Here is a 15,426-nt window from a genome sequence, read left to right as displayed (position 1 = left end):
CCATCAACCTTACATGATGCTCAAAATCCATCCCTCCCAGATTCTAAAGAGCTGTTTGTGTCAATAGTGTAGCCATTTTAAAGACATATTAGTCACTGCACATGGACTAGCAGAGCCTAACCCACTCACAGGGTATTTCAGAAGTTTGGTTTAAACACAGAAAAACTGAGTCTTCATTTTGTTAGTGAGTCAACTGCAATGGGCTATGGGGTGTCGGGGGGACATTAAAAACTTTATCCAATTTGAAAGTAAGATTGGTGTGCCCAAATTTCCCTGTATCCTTAATTGGGAGCATTTGTGCTATGAGCATTAAGTCAGGACTGGAGCATATGGTGAAGGGACGACAGAGTCTGTGGGCTTCTGTACCATCAGCACTGCCAGCTGCCAGCACACTCGGCTCCAGCCAAAGCACAGGATGCAGGGAGCAGGAATTGTGAAGCCCAGGCTGAAAACCCTGGCTTTACGTGATGTCGCCTCAGAGCAGAGCCTCAGGGAGCAGTGTTCTGTGTGACCCAACATGTCAACTTACGATAAAACCCTGAGAAGACGGGCAGAACCTTCTAGGAGGTTCACAGGAAGAACAGTCTAGTTTGTACAATTCAGTGAAGTTATCCAGGCCTCAAAAGTGTATGTTGATGGAGCAGCTGGAAATGAGAAATGGCCCTGAGCATATTTGGGCAAACCGAGTAAGTTATCTGGAGGGAAAGAAAGTCACAAGTCTAGAAGATGGTAACACACCTGAACATCATGGGTTCCACCTCAGGCATCCATAGCTGCTTTTTCAGAAGTGCAAATAGCAAGATATGTGTTATTACCAAGAACCTGACCTGCACATCTGGCTTGGCTTCAAGGGGAACTCAACCCAGCTGAGAGCCAGCTGTGGTCCCGAGAAGTCAGCACCCTTGGTACTTGGGAGAAGAACAGAGGGCTCCTGGGACCTCCCTGTAGTGCCTGATTGTGGGGCCCCACTGTGCTCATGCGCTTTCTCTTCCGTGAAGTGGCTGGAATGGACGCTGAGCTCTGCCATCAGCAGGTGGATCTGAGGGCAGCACTGATGTGTACCTGCCCCACCCACTTCTCAAAAATTGGTCATTTTCACTGACTGTATCTAAACAGATCAACTCTCTAATGGCCTAAAGTGACTCCCTTTTGAATGAGACACTATAAAGTTCTTTGGATCTAATTTTCCCATCACCATTAAAATGCATATTGTTGAAGCTCTAACAACCTAAAATTCAGTCCTGTTAGTATGGAGCCCACAGACACATACTTTTTTTACTCTGTGACTTAGTATTTAAAAATATTGAATTCCCTTTTCTCTGACATCTATTGTAGTTTCACACTTTAGAAAGACAAAGCACTCAGCCTTGAAGACCTAATGTCAGGACGAAGGGGTTTAACACTGTCCTTCAAGTTTATGAAAGAAAGTCTGTGCACACGCCCAGTTGAACAACTATTGCTCAAACTAAATCTGACCTCAATGTCCACTTCGCATGGTGTTCATAACTCTCACCAGTTTGGTTATTCAATTCTGGGCTTGGTCCAAGTGTCCAATTTTTGGAAGGTCCCCATTGGCTCTTTAACTTAGAAGAGAGATGAAAGCCTGCACCCTAGTAGAAAAGGCTTATCACTTGTATGTGGAATCTAAAAAAGCCAACTCGTAGAAACAGTAGAATGGTGGCAACCAGGGGCTGGGGGTGATGGAATTGGGGAGGTGTTATTTAAGGTTACAAACCTGAAACTAGAAGGTAAATAAGTTCTGGGGATCTAATGCACAGCATAGTAGTTATACTTAACAATACTGTGTTATAAACTTCAACGTTACTAAGAGGCTAGATCTTAAGTGTTTCCACTTAAGGAAATGATAATTATGTGACATGATAGAGGTGTCAGCTAATGCTAAGGTGGTGATCATATTACAATATATAAATGTATCAAATCAACACACCCTAAACGTACACAATGTTATATATCAATTATATTTCAATAAAAAATGTAAAATAAAGTCACAATGAGAAAAAATGAAAGAAAAAGCATACTTTAATGTTTCAAGAACATTTTTAAAAACTATTACATCTGTTGTGAAAATGTTCTTAAATTATATTTGCTTTGAATAGCCTTGACTGCCCAGAGATAGAGACCATGGAGATGCCCACAGACCATGCAGTCCCAGTGCCTGTCTCCAGGAGAACTGCCTCCTGGACACTCTGGTACACTGCTCCACCACTGACTCAGACAAACACCATTCCACATGGCTCTGAATCCTGCTTCACAAATACCCAAATCATTGCCAAAAGCAATGGGATAGCATGCAATGTCTAAGACTTCCAAAGCTCTTCTTCCACTTTTTGGCCAAAGAGTTCAAATATATCTACACCCATTTACACATAATTACACTTTTCTTGCAGGAATTTCAATATCTGCCATCTTTTGCTGTAACTGCTTCTTCTATTTATCTGTGGACTTTTTTTTTTTTTTAGAGAGGCCGTGGCTGGGGATTTGCAGTGATTTCTTCTCTATTTTTACTGAAGGTAGGCCCTAGGAGGTATGAAACGGTTTCTAAAAAAGTCCTAAAAATGCCTGTTGGGGCAGGAGTAGAGGTTCCTCTCATGAACAACTGGGAAGTCCTCCTCAGTCCATAGATCCTCCTCAAAAACCATTCATCAGCAGCTCATTGTTACAAAATGCACTGTCTTCACTGCTACGGAGAGGAAGGCCCTTCCCTTACCACTGAAAGCAAATGACGTGCCAGGATACAGGAGACTCTCAGAGAGGTCTGGTGAACTTGCTCATGCATATCAAGTTGTATAATCTTTACAGACTGCTTCTAATATACAGAGTGACTTCAGCTTGCTTTGTTCCATTTGAGCTAGGAAAACAAAATAACATACACAGAGTGGGCTGTGCCTTCGGTGAGCAATTCCATGCAGTGAGCAAATCCACGAGTCCTCCAGGTGGAAACACAAGATGCCCTCAGCCCTCTAAGGTACAGAAAGCAGGCTCCAGCTTGCATCTTCACTGTTCTGAGTAAAACCAAAGAGCTCTGCCGGCCCTCAGGTAAGCTGTGAGTACACAGCTGCTTCCAGGATAAGCTGATGGCTCCGATCTCAGGGGGAGCAGATTTTGTGAGCTGAGACTAGATTCGTTATTTCTGAGAACGACCTTAGATAAAGTAGAAATGCTTGAAAAATTTGGTGATTTCCCCTTCAGTATCAGGATTAATGAACTAGGTTCTCTGAAAATACGAACTATTTCCTTATAATTACTGCCAGTTTTCTACAAACACATTTAGTTTATGAAACAGTTGCAATATTTTCAGATTGATGTTCCAGAAAAGGGATCATAAAGGAAATGTAGACCTAACCACACATGTTAAAACATCCTCATTTTTTATATCTTCCTACTCAGGTACAGGTCTATACAAAAGGCACAAGGACTTGATCCCTAAGCTTGAACTCTGAGCCCCATATTCCAGACTGAAGAAGGAAGGTGGTGGTTGTGACATGGGCAGTGATATGGGTGGAACAAGATGCTCAGGGGGTGTAAGGGCTTCCTAAAATGCTATGAGTGGCCCCTGCCAGGCTTGAGGTCCTGGGTCTTTCAGAGATTTCTGATGAGGTGGAGTGGGGAACAGATAGCCATGAAACGTGGTCCACTAATGGGTTTATTTCACCAGCAGAGTTTTCAGAACAATAAATGTAAATGACTTTAGAAAGGGTCAACTCTAGCAATTGTGCAAATTTCCCACCTGTCCCCGTGGTGTTACATCTGGTCTCTTCAAGGCGTTTGATTCTGTGACTTCTGCATTAGCCTCTTCCGGGTTTCTAGGGGTTTCTAGGCCCTAGAGACTCGGCTTTAATTCACCCAGGAGGAATGAGCACTCGTATTTTATAATGTCCCCAAGTGATCTTCATGTGCAGCCATGGGGGAGAGGTACTGTTCTAAGCCTGTCTAGATTGGAAACAGAAAGGTGAGCCAACTGCCAGAGTGACTCCAAATGACCCCAGAGAGTGTCTCTTCTCTGTCACGTCTTCAGAGAGGCTGTCGGGTTGGGCCCAGTGCTTATCCCAGCAGTTCAGCTCAACAAAGGTATTGTAGACATCAGCCATGTGCTTGGTATTGTGGTGAGAACTGGTGGTGTCAATGAGAAAGGTGGCATCCCCAACCTAGGGAACATGACTGCATCTAAAAGAATAGGCCATGTTCCCAGAGAATTTCTGTAGAACATGGTTGGTGCAGAAATCTTTGCAATATGCAGGGCATTCTATGTACCCAAAGGGGAGGGATCAAGCTTTGTATGGGGTCAGAGGAGAGGAAAGCAGACCTAAGCTTTCAAGCATGAAGATCAGGTCTCAAGCTAAAGGAAGGGGTTGTGAGCAGTGGCACTAAAAATTGGGAGATTAGTATTGACATATATACATTATTATATATAAAACAGATAACTAATAAGGACCTACTCTATAGAACAGGGAACTCTACTCAATACTCTGTAATGAACTATATGGGAAAAGAATCTAAAAGAGTGGATATATGTATATTTATAACTAATTCACTTTGTTGTACAGCAGAAACTAACACAACATTGTAAATCAACTATACTCCAATAAAAATTTTAAAAAAGAAAAGAAATACTGATATTTGCAGAGGGTACATCGAACTCTGGTGAGAAGAGCCACGTGTGTGGCTCAAATCATGGCGTATTCATGTGAAAAGCTCCACCTCTAGGATCTAGCCTGAAGGTGGTGGGAAACTCAGAGCATCTTAACAGGGGCATTTTCTTTCCTTGTGGCCCCCGGGCACCTTGGGGATGATGGACTTAGAAGAGGAAAGACTGGAGGCGTAGAGACCCATTGCTCAGGTGATGGCAGGGGGTAGAGGCAGGATGGATGAGGCCATCAGCAGGGCTTCTGACGGGGAGTCGGGGAGGAATGGGGAGGGAGGAGTCTGAATACAGCTGGGCAGGGATCCCAAGAGAACTGTCTCCAAAATCAGTTACGACCACAGGGTGAAACCTGCAGTAGAATCCATGCATTACTCTGAAAGAGGAGTGAGCAAAGAGTTGTACTGGTAGTCAAATCTAAGAGTCTTTTTCTTTTTGAGGAAATTTTACTCCAATGTATCTTTTCTATCAGTATTACAATCTCTACTAGTAATAATAACACTATGAGGTAGAGTCCATCTTTAAAGGTGCTTCATTTTACCAAGTGATGCCTGATGAGGTCTCCTTATTTCAGTAAAGGGTTCAAGTTCAAATTCAAGTTCAAGTTCAAGCTATGTCATCATTTCTGTGCAAGAAAAATCTTTTGTCTCATACCACAAATGGTGCTATTGATGGCAATGTGTGACGCATTTCTTGTGATGTTATCTCTGCTTATGCTGACAGCCATTTTTTGATTTCCATAAAATAGGATAGGTAATTGCATCTGCAGACCAGCTTTAATGTGAACTTACTTTGGGACTGGAACAGAATTGCTTTTAAGCAGCAGCTTATCTGTTTTCTTGAATTGCACTTCTTTCTGCATTTTTCTTCAGTATTTAATTACTTCTGATAAATGTATCTTCAGTTTATTTGCTTGTTACTTTAAGCTCACTAAATAAGTACCTCTAAATGGCATGGTTTTGTGATGTTTTCTTCAAATTTCCATTGCACGCCACTTTAGCTAACGATGTTAAAAAATATGTAAAATTAAAAAAAAAAAAGCATGGGGGATATAGCCAGACATGAAAGTCAACCCCAAGTTTCCAAATAAGAGTTGTTCCCTCTTATGGTGGAAAACATGGATTGACATGTGTGCTTTATGTGGATAAATTCATGGCCATAAAACATTATGCCAGAACTCTTAGATGGTGCCCCTGTCAAAGGTGCCCCTGGTCCTGCCTGTCAGCTCCCTAGACAGTGCTTAAGTCCACCCTACCCCTGTCTGCCACCCTCCATGTAGACGCTCCACTCCTGTCCCCAACCACTGCAGCCTGGTTCAGAATCCTACCACCTGCAAGGTGCAACCCAGGTCCTGGTCTTGCAGGCCACACCTCCTTCATCTGACTCTGCCCACTTCTCTAGACTCAGCCCCTTCCCTCCCCGCAGCCACACTGGGTGCCCCACATATATGATTATAAAGCACATGAATCATACTGGTGCTTATCACACACGGGTCTCCCTCCCCCCAACCATTCCTATCAGTAATTACATCAGGTCTTTAAAAAGTCTTTCATTCACCCTATATCCCATCCCAGCTATTGTTCCATCCTTAGCCTCTCTTCTCATCAAAACTCACTGGAGTTTTCTGCTCAAAGGTCTCTGCTGTCTCTCTGCCCTTCTCTTGCCCCACTCCACTTGGGCTTTGCCCAACTGCCTCCCAGTGAAAGCCCTCTTCTGGCCGCTCCTCCACACTGCCAAACCCAAAGGTCCAGTCTCAGCCCTCAGCTGACCACATCCCCTTCTTACAACACTTCTCCGCTCAGTCGCAGGACATGACTCTCTTTCTTCTTATCTTCACTGGCCTCTTCTCCTCAGTCTTGCTTGCCCGCTTCTTACCTTCCTGACCTTAAACCCTGGTGTGTTCCAGGGCTGTCCAGGGACCCTTTTTCAGTCTCTTTTTCAGACACTCAATGTCTGATTGATCTCATTCAATCTAATGGTTTTAAATGTCTCTCTCAAGTTCATGTCTCCATCCCCAACCTCTTTCTCTCTGACTCCGGACCTGTATGTCCAACGGCCTGCCTGGCCACTTTGATATCTACTAAGCATCTCACAGGTCCAAGACTGCACTCATGATTCTCTACAGCCTCTTCTCCTACTGTCCCCACCAACTCAACAACAGCCAATTGAACCCATCATGTTTTCAGGTCAAGCACTGGGGAGATCATCCCTGACTCCTCTTCTTTCACGTTCACATCAGCCCATAAACAGACCCTGCTGACCGAAATGCCCCTCCCCTGGGTCGTTGCATTTGCCTCTTAACTTCCTCCCTGGTCCCTCCTTTACTAAGCCTGCCCACCTTAGACTCTTAGTGTATTCTCCACTCGGCAGCCAGAGTCAGCTTTAACGTTTGTCATTTTACGGTCACATCTCAATGGGCTCATATTTCACTCTTCAACAGCCAACTGCTCGTCCTGATACTACCTAGCGTGGCCTACAAGGTCCTTCATGATCTGACCCTCCCAACTGCTTCACTGGTCCTGCCTCCCACCAACCTTCCCTTTCCTCACACTGCTTCCTCATCATCCTGTATCTGCTGCTTCTCTCACCTGTCCAATCATCTCCATGAAGGGCACTGCTCACATGCTCACTTTCTTTAGACATCTGCTTGAGCACTTCTCTCCAGCACACTCACTACCTCTTACTCCGATCACTCTTCTCAGCAATCCTTGTGACCCAACTGATAAGTATGTGTTTACTGCACACTAGAAGGAGTCCTCCTGGAAGGCATGCTCTACCCTGCCCACCACAGAGTCTCAGCACCTGGAACACTGTCTGGCACGTAGGAAGGACTCAATAAACACTGATGCAGCCACAGGGCACCATACTGCAGGATGCCCACATGCTGATCCCCAGAACCTGTGACTGTGAATGTGCTCCCTCACATGGCAAGGGAGACTCTGCTGACATGACTTTGCCGTGCCCACCCCATGGGTCTGGTAAACCTCAGGGTCTCCTGGTCATAACACCCAGGATAGCTAGCCTGGACTTAGCACTCCCTTCCTATCTGGCCATGTTTCAGCATTTAGCACTCATTCAGCAATTTATCCTTCTCATCAACCCTGTGACATAGGATCCATTATTAACTCCACCTGGAGATTAGGAAACTGAGTTGCAGGCAGGCTTAGTAATTCTGCTGCCACACAGAGAAGCTTCACTGTCCTCTGTCAAAATGACACCTACATCCCTGAAATAGGAACCAAATTGATTATAGAGTGATGGCCCAATTTTATCTGTTGTTGTTAAAACTGAAAATGAACTTGTCCTGGGTTTCATTTATTTTTAGGTTTGCCTTTTGACCTTGAAATAAATTGTTAAATAAATACAAATAAAACAGAATTTTCAATGAACTGCTAAAGCCAGTTTCATAGTATATCTTAATTTTCCTATAATATGGTTCCCTCTCTATAACATTATATTTCATAGTACATATTTTGTATTTGATTTTATTCAGGCTACGATAAACCAACTATCTTTAGAGCAGTGTTATTTGAGTTCTAGGTTAGGACATTTCAAAGTATAGATTTTCCCCCATTCTATCCCTTTTCGTTGCACCTTAAATATCCAGACATTCTGGAAAAGGTCCTGCATGGAGGGTGCTAGCCCAGGCCCTGAGCCTAGAGATGGATCCTTACTTTTCTACTTTCCAATGATGAAACTTAGACATGTTTCTCTGTGTTCTATCACCTGAGCTCTTTTCACCTAAAAAATGAGGGTTTTGTGAAAATTAAACAGTACGTTTTTTTGAAAATGCATTCTGGAAATGAAGGAGAAATACTCATGTAAACACTGATAATTATTTTTCCTGCCACCATAGTTCTATGATAAGATTTTTCTACTTTTGATTCTAATATTTTCCTTTGAAATTTCACACCAATTAAAATATGCATGTTATGCAATTGCACCTTTATAAAAATCCAAAAGCCCACATTCTCCTTCTCCCCTTGAACCAAGCCAGTGACTCATCTTGGAGCTGATGGCCAGACAGGGCTGGCTGGGTCGACTCTGGCTGACTGTCCTTCTAAGCTTTGTCTTAGCTCACTGCCTGTTGGCATGATAAACCTGCTAAGAGTTTCTTCTACAAAGTGTGTAATTTGGAAGTATTTTCTTTTGGTGCCTTAAAAAATATTGGGCATTACTCTGTAGCAGGATCTTAGTCACCTAAAATGTTTACTATATGTGAGATCTCTGGCCATCTCTGCAGCCTCCACTTAGACGCCCCCTCACCTGTGTGTGTCCTAACTGCTTCACAGCACTTCTCTGTGTTTTTACAATTGTTACAATGACTTTCTTCCTGGGTCTTGTGAACCAGCAGCTACAGGCAAGAAGAACTTGCCATCTGGGGATTCACAAGAGAGAACTTGCCATTTAGAAAGACATTGTGAGTACTTAAATGACTCAGAGAGAGTATACTTTCTGCTCTAGTTAAAAGAAGAGAACTGTCCTTGAGAACGTGTATGAAAAAGCCCTCTTCATGAAACCAAAGGTCCTGGTTAGCACACCTGCGTAGACAGATAAAGAAGAACCTTATCTGTTCCTGTTCTTAAGCTACTTCTACAAGAATCTGCCTATAATTGCCAATTATAAAATACTGTTTTCCAAAGTCTATTTGAATTGTAGTTCCCATGTGATAAAATTCTAATGCATTTTTAATTTTCCAATAGATAAACCTCTAAAAAATATTTAATACTATTAAATGAATGGAATCAGATTTTACCTTATCATTGAGTTGATAATTCTCAAATTTATCTTACAATTATCACTGGTCAATCAAGTCTGATAAAGTGTGATTTTTCAAATGATGATAAACTAATTCCAGATTAAATTTAATATTATGTATTTTGACATTACATTGATTCAGACATTGTTATTATTTCTGTGCTAGTTTTTTTTTTTACCATGTACATTTGATTACTGGTCTCATTAAAATAATTATAATGCCTCAAATTAAACCATGTCTCTAAACGTGACATTGCATAAGGCTGACAGTCAAATAGGCCTCTGTTCTGTTATACACTTGACTCATGCTCTGTTATATAACTTAAAACTAACAGAAGAATTACAAAGGCTACTGAAAATGAGCTACTGGTGGCTCTGATCAAATTTAGAAAATAAAAGGGAGAAGAAGGAGAAGAAATGAGACTCATATATTTTCAAAACAATTTCACATTATCTTATATAATCACGGTAAAATACATTTTACATATCACATTTATAAATTTCCTGATTGCCAAATCCACATGCTTTTCACAAATACTGGGTATAACTTTGTACTGCACAAAAGCACACATGTACTTGCCTCTTTCCTTCTGCTCCCTGACTGGTTTCCTGCCACCCTCCTAACCCTCCACAAGTTGTCTGGTTTCCTTTATGTATTTACAGGCATCAGTATTTCTCTTGTCCCACAATGTTCAAATTAAGGCCTTACATGCTTCCCCGTTCACCTTTCTTTAGAACCAAATCACATAAACTCTTTCTTTGTGGGAAATAACAGAGCTTACCCAAACACTTTTTTCCTGTAATTTCAGAACAGAAAACTCTCTCTACTCCAATGCAGAGAATACCTTTCAAAATTACGTCTCCTTCCTCTATAGATCAGTCTGACTTAGACCTTCCCTGCAAACCACGTGAAATCAAGAGGGGACCACCAGGCAGGTTCACTCTGAGGAGGGCTGAGGACGGAACTCCAGCATGACCGGCTTGGCGAACTTCCCCAGTTAGCCATCCTTTACTCTTGCCTTCCCGACCATAAGACAGGGCTAATGATGCTTAGCTCATAAGGCTCCTCCTAGGGTTTATCTAAAACAGACAACATAACAAATAGGCACTCCATATTGTGATAGCTATTATTTTGTCAAGGTTTTAAGCCAAATAAGTGTTCTGAAACTTTCTTTGCAATTTGACAAAATTATTCTTAAGTACATTTATAGTAATAAGCAAGTGAAAGGAGCCTTGTATAAGAAGGGAAATAAATAGGGACTTGTGCCCCCAGATGTCAAGATGTCTTCTGTTGAAAACCACACCCTGCTGGGCTTCCTGCTTTGCTGCAGATCCTGGTCCTCAGAAGCAACTGGACATGTAGGACCAAGAGCTAAAAGTACTCAGGGGAGCGGACGTAAAATCCCACTTACAGGAAGATCTTCTAATAGAAATGATCTCAAATACTTAAAACAATTGTAAGCCAAATATGTTCACTGCAGGAAAATGCAATAACAGCACAATCGGAAACAATGTAAACACCCCAAATTAGGGAAGTAGCCTATGATGAATCATTTATGCACTGTAATAATATTCATCCATTTTAAATCATACATTTCAAAGAGTTTGTAGTAACAAAGTATTGGCATGAAGAAAGCACAAAAACACAAAACTGAAGGCACAGTATGATCCCAACTGTATAAAGCTAGGCATAGAAGCAAGGGGAAGAAAACACACCAAAATATGAAGAATGATTGTTTCTGTGTGGTGGAATTAAGGATGTTTTTCTTTTTCACATACTATTCTGTGTCTCACGCATTTTCTGCAGTCAGTAGGTATCGTTTTGGGATGGACTATTGACCTTATATCTAACAGATTCAAAACTTCTCCAACAGCTAATTCTCTAGGGAGATTGAGGGGTATTCTACCACTTGCTCTGTATTAGCTTCCAGAAACTAACAGATATATCTCTGTTTTGAAGATGACCTCAGAAAGTCATCAAATTAAATAAGAAATAAATTATAGCTGCTTCTAATGGCTAAACTCGGTATGCACATTCCTTCATATTTCAGACTTTCATCCACCATAGTATAATACCTTCGTGACTACAGAATGCAGATTCACAAAAATGTATCTGACCAAAATCTTAGGAAAAAATACATGTTCTCAATCCTAGCCTATTTCTTACCTCTGAAATACTGCTAAATATATGCGGTATATATAGTAAGCAAATTAACTACCTAATGTATTAACTTGGAAATTTAAATATTGTGTATGATTTCACTTCTAAACACACTTCTCATGCAGATATATGTAGGAACATCATGGTTAAATCCTATAAAGTTTAGCAGCAGGGAGAGCCCTTGGAAAGGAAGACATTCACTGAACAGATAAGGAAACCAAAGGCACAGGTAGGGAAATAACCACTCAAGACAAGCAGCAAGGCAAGAATAACAACTAATGCTCTTTCCCAAGGGAATACCCTGAGTGGCTAAGAGGCATGTCCTACAGGCATGGTTAATGTGCACATTCCTCACGGTGCTGAGGGCTGGACTAGTCCCTGACGGACCTGGTACACAGCCCCACTGCCGTCACGTACCAGCCACACACCTGGGGATGGTCACAAGCCTCTCTCTCTCTCTCTGTTTCCTCCTCTGTACACACCTGGGAATGTCAAAAGAACAGAAAATGTCCAGAGGACAAAGAGAGAAGGTCATGGACTTGGAAGGGTCCTCCTTCCTGCCAACTAGTAGGGATCTGTTGCAGATTCACTGTGCCCTGAAGATCCTTCCATGTTTCACACAAGTGCAACCTTCACAGCTGATTTTCACAGAAGGGGTGCTTGGCGACTTCTGTCCTAAAATTTAACTTCTTAATTATACTCCACCAACTTCAAGTGACAATCCTTTTGATCAGCCAGAACAATTTGGGGAAGAAGAGGAAAGGAACTGATAACGCCAAATGCCTGGGTGTCCTGCAGATCTTCAGGCACATGTAGTTTCTGGTATCTGCCTCTGCATTCAGATGGCCACAGTTCAAGCCCTATGGCTCAAGCCAGGACCACTGCAAGTCCTTGTCAGTGCCACCTAGTGTGGGCCTGGATTTAAAGGCAAATTCCTTTGCATAATGGCACCAAGGAGGGCAATCAGAATGCTGATCATTGCCTTGTCTAACAAGCAATAAACGTCCTTTATGCAGGTCAACTTCTGAATCGTGCTTTAACCTGAGTGGGAGGAAACACAGCCGACTCTGAAACCATCTTCTTCCACTTTTGAAAACATAATCTGACTCTTTTCTCTGACTCACTTCAGAAACCCCACACTTGGAATAAAGGAATAAAGTGTCTTTATTCCAAGTGCCTTGCTCAGGAATAAAGTGTGGGGTAGGGCAAGGACTCTTTTATTTATTTACAACAAGTTCAAGGGTGTGGGACTGCAAAGGTGGCCAGCGAGGGTTTGCTAATATACTGCTCAGCAAAGTTTCTGAAAGGCACTTGTGCCCCGAAAATCGTAAAATCAAAGCATAGATGATAACTTACCCAAAGTGACTGGCTAAGTTCATGGAAATACAAAACAGAAGGAGGTTTTTGATCATGATAAAGCTAGAGAACATTCCATTGTCCATTCCCAATAAGAATAATAGCTGAAGCAGATGAATTTGGAAGAATAACTGTTCCTTTCTCAACCTTGATCTTGAAGCTGAAAGGGGGAAAAATATATAAACATGAATGTTTCTGTGACGCAGTTCCTGGAATCAAGTCACACTGCTAACACACACAGTTCAGAAAGAAAGGAGCCTGGCTGTGCTTGTGCAGCACGGCTCCACATCAGGCGTCATCTGTGTTCACTGGCCTTTTTATTGGGGCATAAAAGGAAATTACAGTAGGCTTAATTTTCACTTTTACTCAAGGTTCAGAATCATTCCCCTAATTAATTTTTTCCCATGCCTCAAATACTTTGTTTTATTTTTACCATGTTATCAAATGACCCATTAGTCCTATTATTAGATTCAATGCCTGAAGTTATCTAACTGTATTTTGCATCTGTCAAATCCACAAGTGGAATACTTTTACCTTTCTGAAATATTTGCCACGCGTTCAAAGTCAGCAAGCTACTCCTTGTTCTGCAAGGTGCTGAGAGAAAGTATGTGAAAAGAGGGGGGGAAAGGCACATTTAAGAAACAGGTCTTCTACAAGATCAAGATAATACAAGAACTGCTTATAAGGGAGGGTTGCCACTTTCTCAGCAATCTGTCCCCATGACTGTAGAACTTAATAATCACTGCATTTGGGAAAGTCTCTTGGCTCTGGGCTCTGTGCTGGGCCCTAAATAATGCATGTGAAATCCAAGCAGGCACAATCCCTGGGCTCTGCAACTAACCTTAGCGAAGGCATATACTTCTCAATATGCGCATAACGCAAATAGATGCACATCCTATAGGAGCACTGCATGTTCAAAAGAAACATTTTCCCGAGGCGACCCCAGGCCAACTCCGGAAAAGGGAAACACACAACAGGTACTTCCACCTCAGAATCCAAGGCCCTCGAGTGGAGAAAGGCAGGGCGGGGGTCTCCTGGGCGCGTCCTGGGGCTTGTAGCCAAACCCGGGCCAGAGTCCCGGCGGCGAGCAGGCGGCGCTGCATGCGGGAAACCGGGGCGGCGCCTCCTGCTGCCCTCAGCCCAGAGCCGGGACCCCCAAAGAGAGGCTGCGCTCCCACGGTCCCGGGACCGCCGCGGGGGCTCGCGGGAGCTGGTGGGCGCGGGGGCGGCACTGCGGGGGCTAAGCCTCCGCCGGCTTGGTGCCCGCGGCTCGGCAGGGTCGGCCTCCTGCCCGGTCCGCAGCGGCGCGCCCAGCGCCAAACGCTCGCCGACCCTCCCCGGCTAGCTTCTGGCCCCAGCAGACCTGCCCGGCTCCTGCCCGGGGTCCGAGCGGAGCGTCCTGCCGGGCGGCGCTTTCTTTCTCGGAGAGGAGCGCGCGGTGCAGTGCCGGCTTGGTGTCCCCCGTCCCGAGCAGCCCGCGCGACCCGCCCGCGCCCCCCGCCGCCGAGCCGGCGCCCACCCTGCAGGAAGCTCCTGGACGCTGCGCGCCTCGAAGGCCCGGGGCCGACGGGGCCCTCCGGATCGGCGATCTCGCCCGTCGGCTCCAGTGACGGCGGCGGATGCCCCACGCCCCAATTCCTACCGGCGAGCCCGTGGGCACTGAACCCTGGTGCCCCGTCCCGCGGGGCTGCGCCGCTCTGGACCCCCCTGACCTCCCGCGCTGTCTATGCCTCCGCAGTCGCCGGGGGAAAGTTTGCGCTCCCGGCCGCCCGTGGCTCCCCGCCTGTCTCCACCTGCCTTCCCAAGCCAGGCAGCCCCGAGGATAGGGGTGCGGACCGAGCCGGGGCCGCCCGTCCTCTCGACCTCGCCCGCAGCTTCTTACCCCACTTCCCCGGTCCCGCGCGCCCGGGCTTACCCTGCGCGCCGGCCTGGGAAGGCAAGCCGTCGGCGAGGATGCATCCTCCTCCTCCTCCGCCTGCTCTCAACCGGCTGGCAAGAGCGGAAGGCCAGTGCGGCGTCACCGCCCCATGCCGCCAGCGCGAACTTCCCCAGTCCTCCCGGGCCGAAAGGCTCCGGTGCCCCCCGCGCTCCCGCCGCCGCCCTGCGGCTCCGCTCCGCGACCGAGGCCGCGCTCTGCCCTGCTGCAGAGATTCCGCCCCCCCCACCCCCCCGCGTCCCCAGTGCACTCGCGCGCTCGCTCTCACCTCGCCCGAGCGCCACATGTCGTCTCCGGCTTTGGGGAACGTTCCTCTGCAGAGGCGCTCCGGTAGAGGCCGCCAGACTCTCACCAAATGCGCCCTCGCCTCGGGCCGGCTCAGCGGAGGGGGAGGGCTCCGGGCCCGCGGCTGGGCCAGGTTTGGGATAGGCCATATTTCCGATGAAGTTTCTTGGTAGCCTGCGGGAGAATATTGTTGCCTCTTGTAATAAGCACCGGTCCCTCTTTTCAGAGCTGAGATGGAAAGGGCGTGTCAGCAGGCAGTCGCCGGAGGCC

General features: G+C 45.1%; 1 protein-coding gene across 2 annotated transcripts in view; it reads right to left on the bottom strand.

Annotated features, from left to right (window-relative positions):
- GABRA5 (gamma-aminobutyric acid type A receptor subunit alpha5) overlaps positions 1-14,894 on the bottom strand; it is a gene marked incomplete at its 3' end in the record, with an annotated part of 89,001 nt that extends 74,107 nt beyond the window's left edge. Inside the window, exons 1-2 of one of the 2 annotated variants that reach the window (XM_082846258.1) lie at positions 14,851-14,894; positions 12,936-13,095 (exon numbers count right to left, since the gene is read on the bottom strand). In XM_082846258.1, coding sequence (XP_082702384.1) covers positions 12,936-13,021 — 86 coding nt within the window. In that variant the 5' untranslated portion in view covers positions 13,022-13,095; positions 14,851-14,894. Of the gene's footprint in view, positions 1-12,935; positions 13,096-14,665; positions 14,688-14,850 lie in introns of those variants that run through there. The other variant, XM_082846259.1, reaches the window with a different exon arrangement.
- Positions 14,895-15,426: the final 532 nt, after the last annotated feature.

The sequence above is a fragment of the Leucopleurus acutus genome (genome assembly GCF_964270905.1).
Source record: "Leucopleurus acutus genome assembly, chromosome: 1".
NCBI classification, from domain to species: domain Eukaryota; kingdom Metazoa; phylum Chordata; class Mammalia; order Artiodactyla; family Delphinidae; genus Leucopleurus; species Leucopleurus acutus.
Note: the sequence above shows the minus strand (reverse complement) of the source record. Positions and strands in the feature narration are given on the sequence as shown.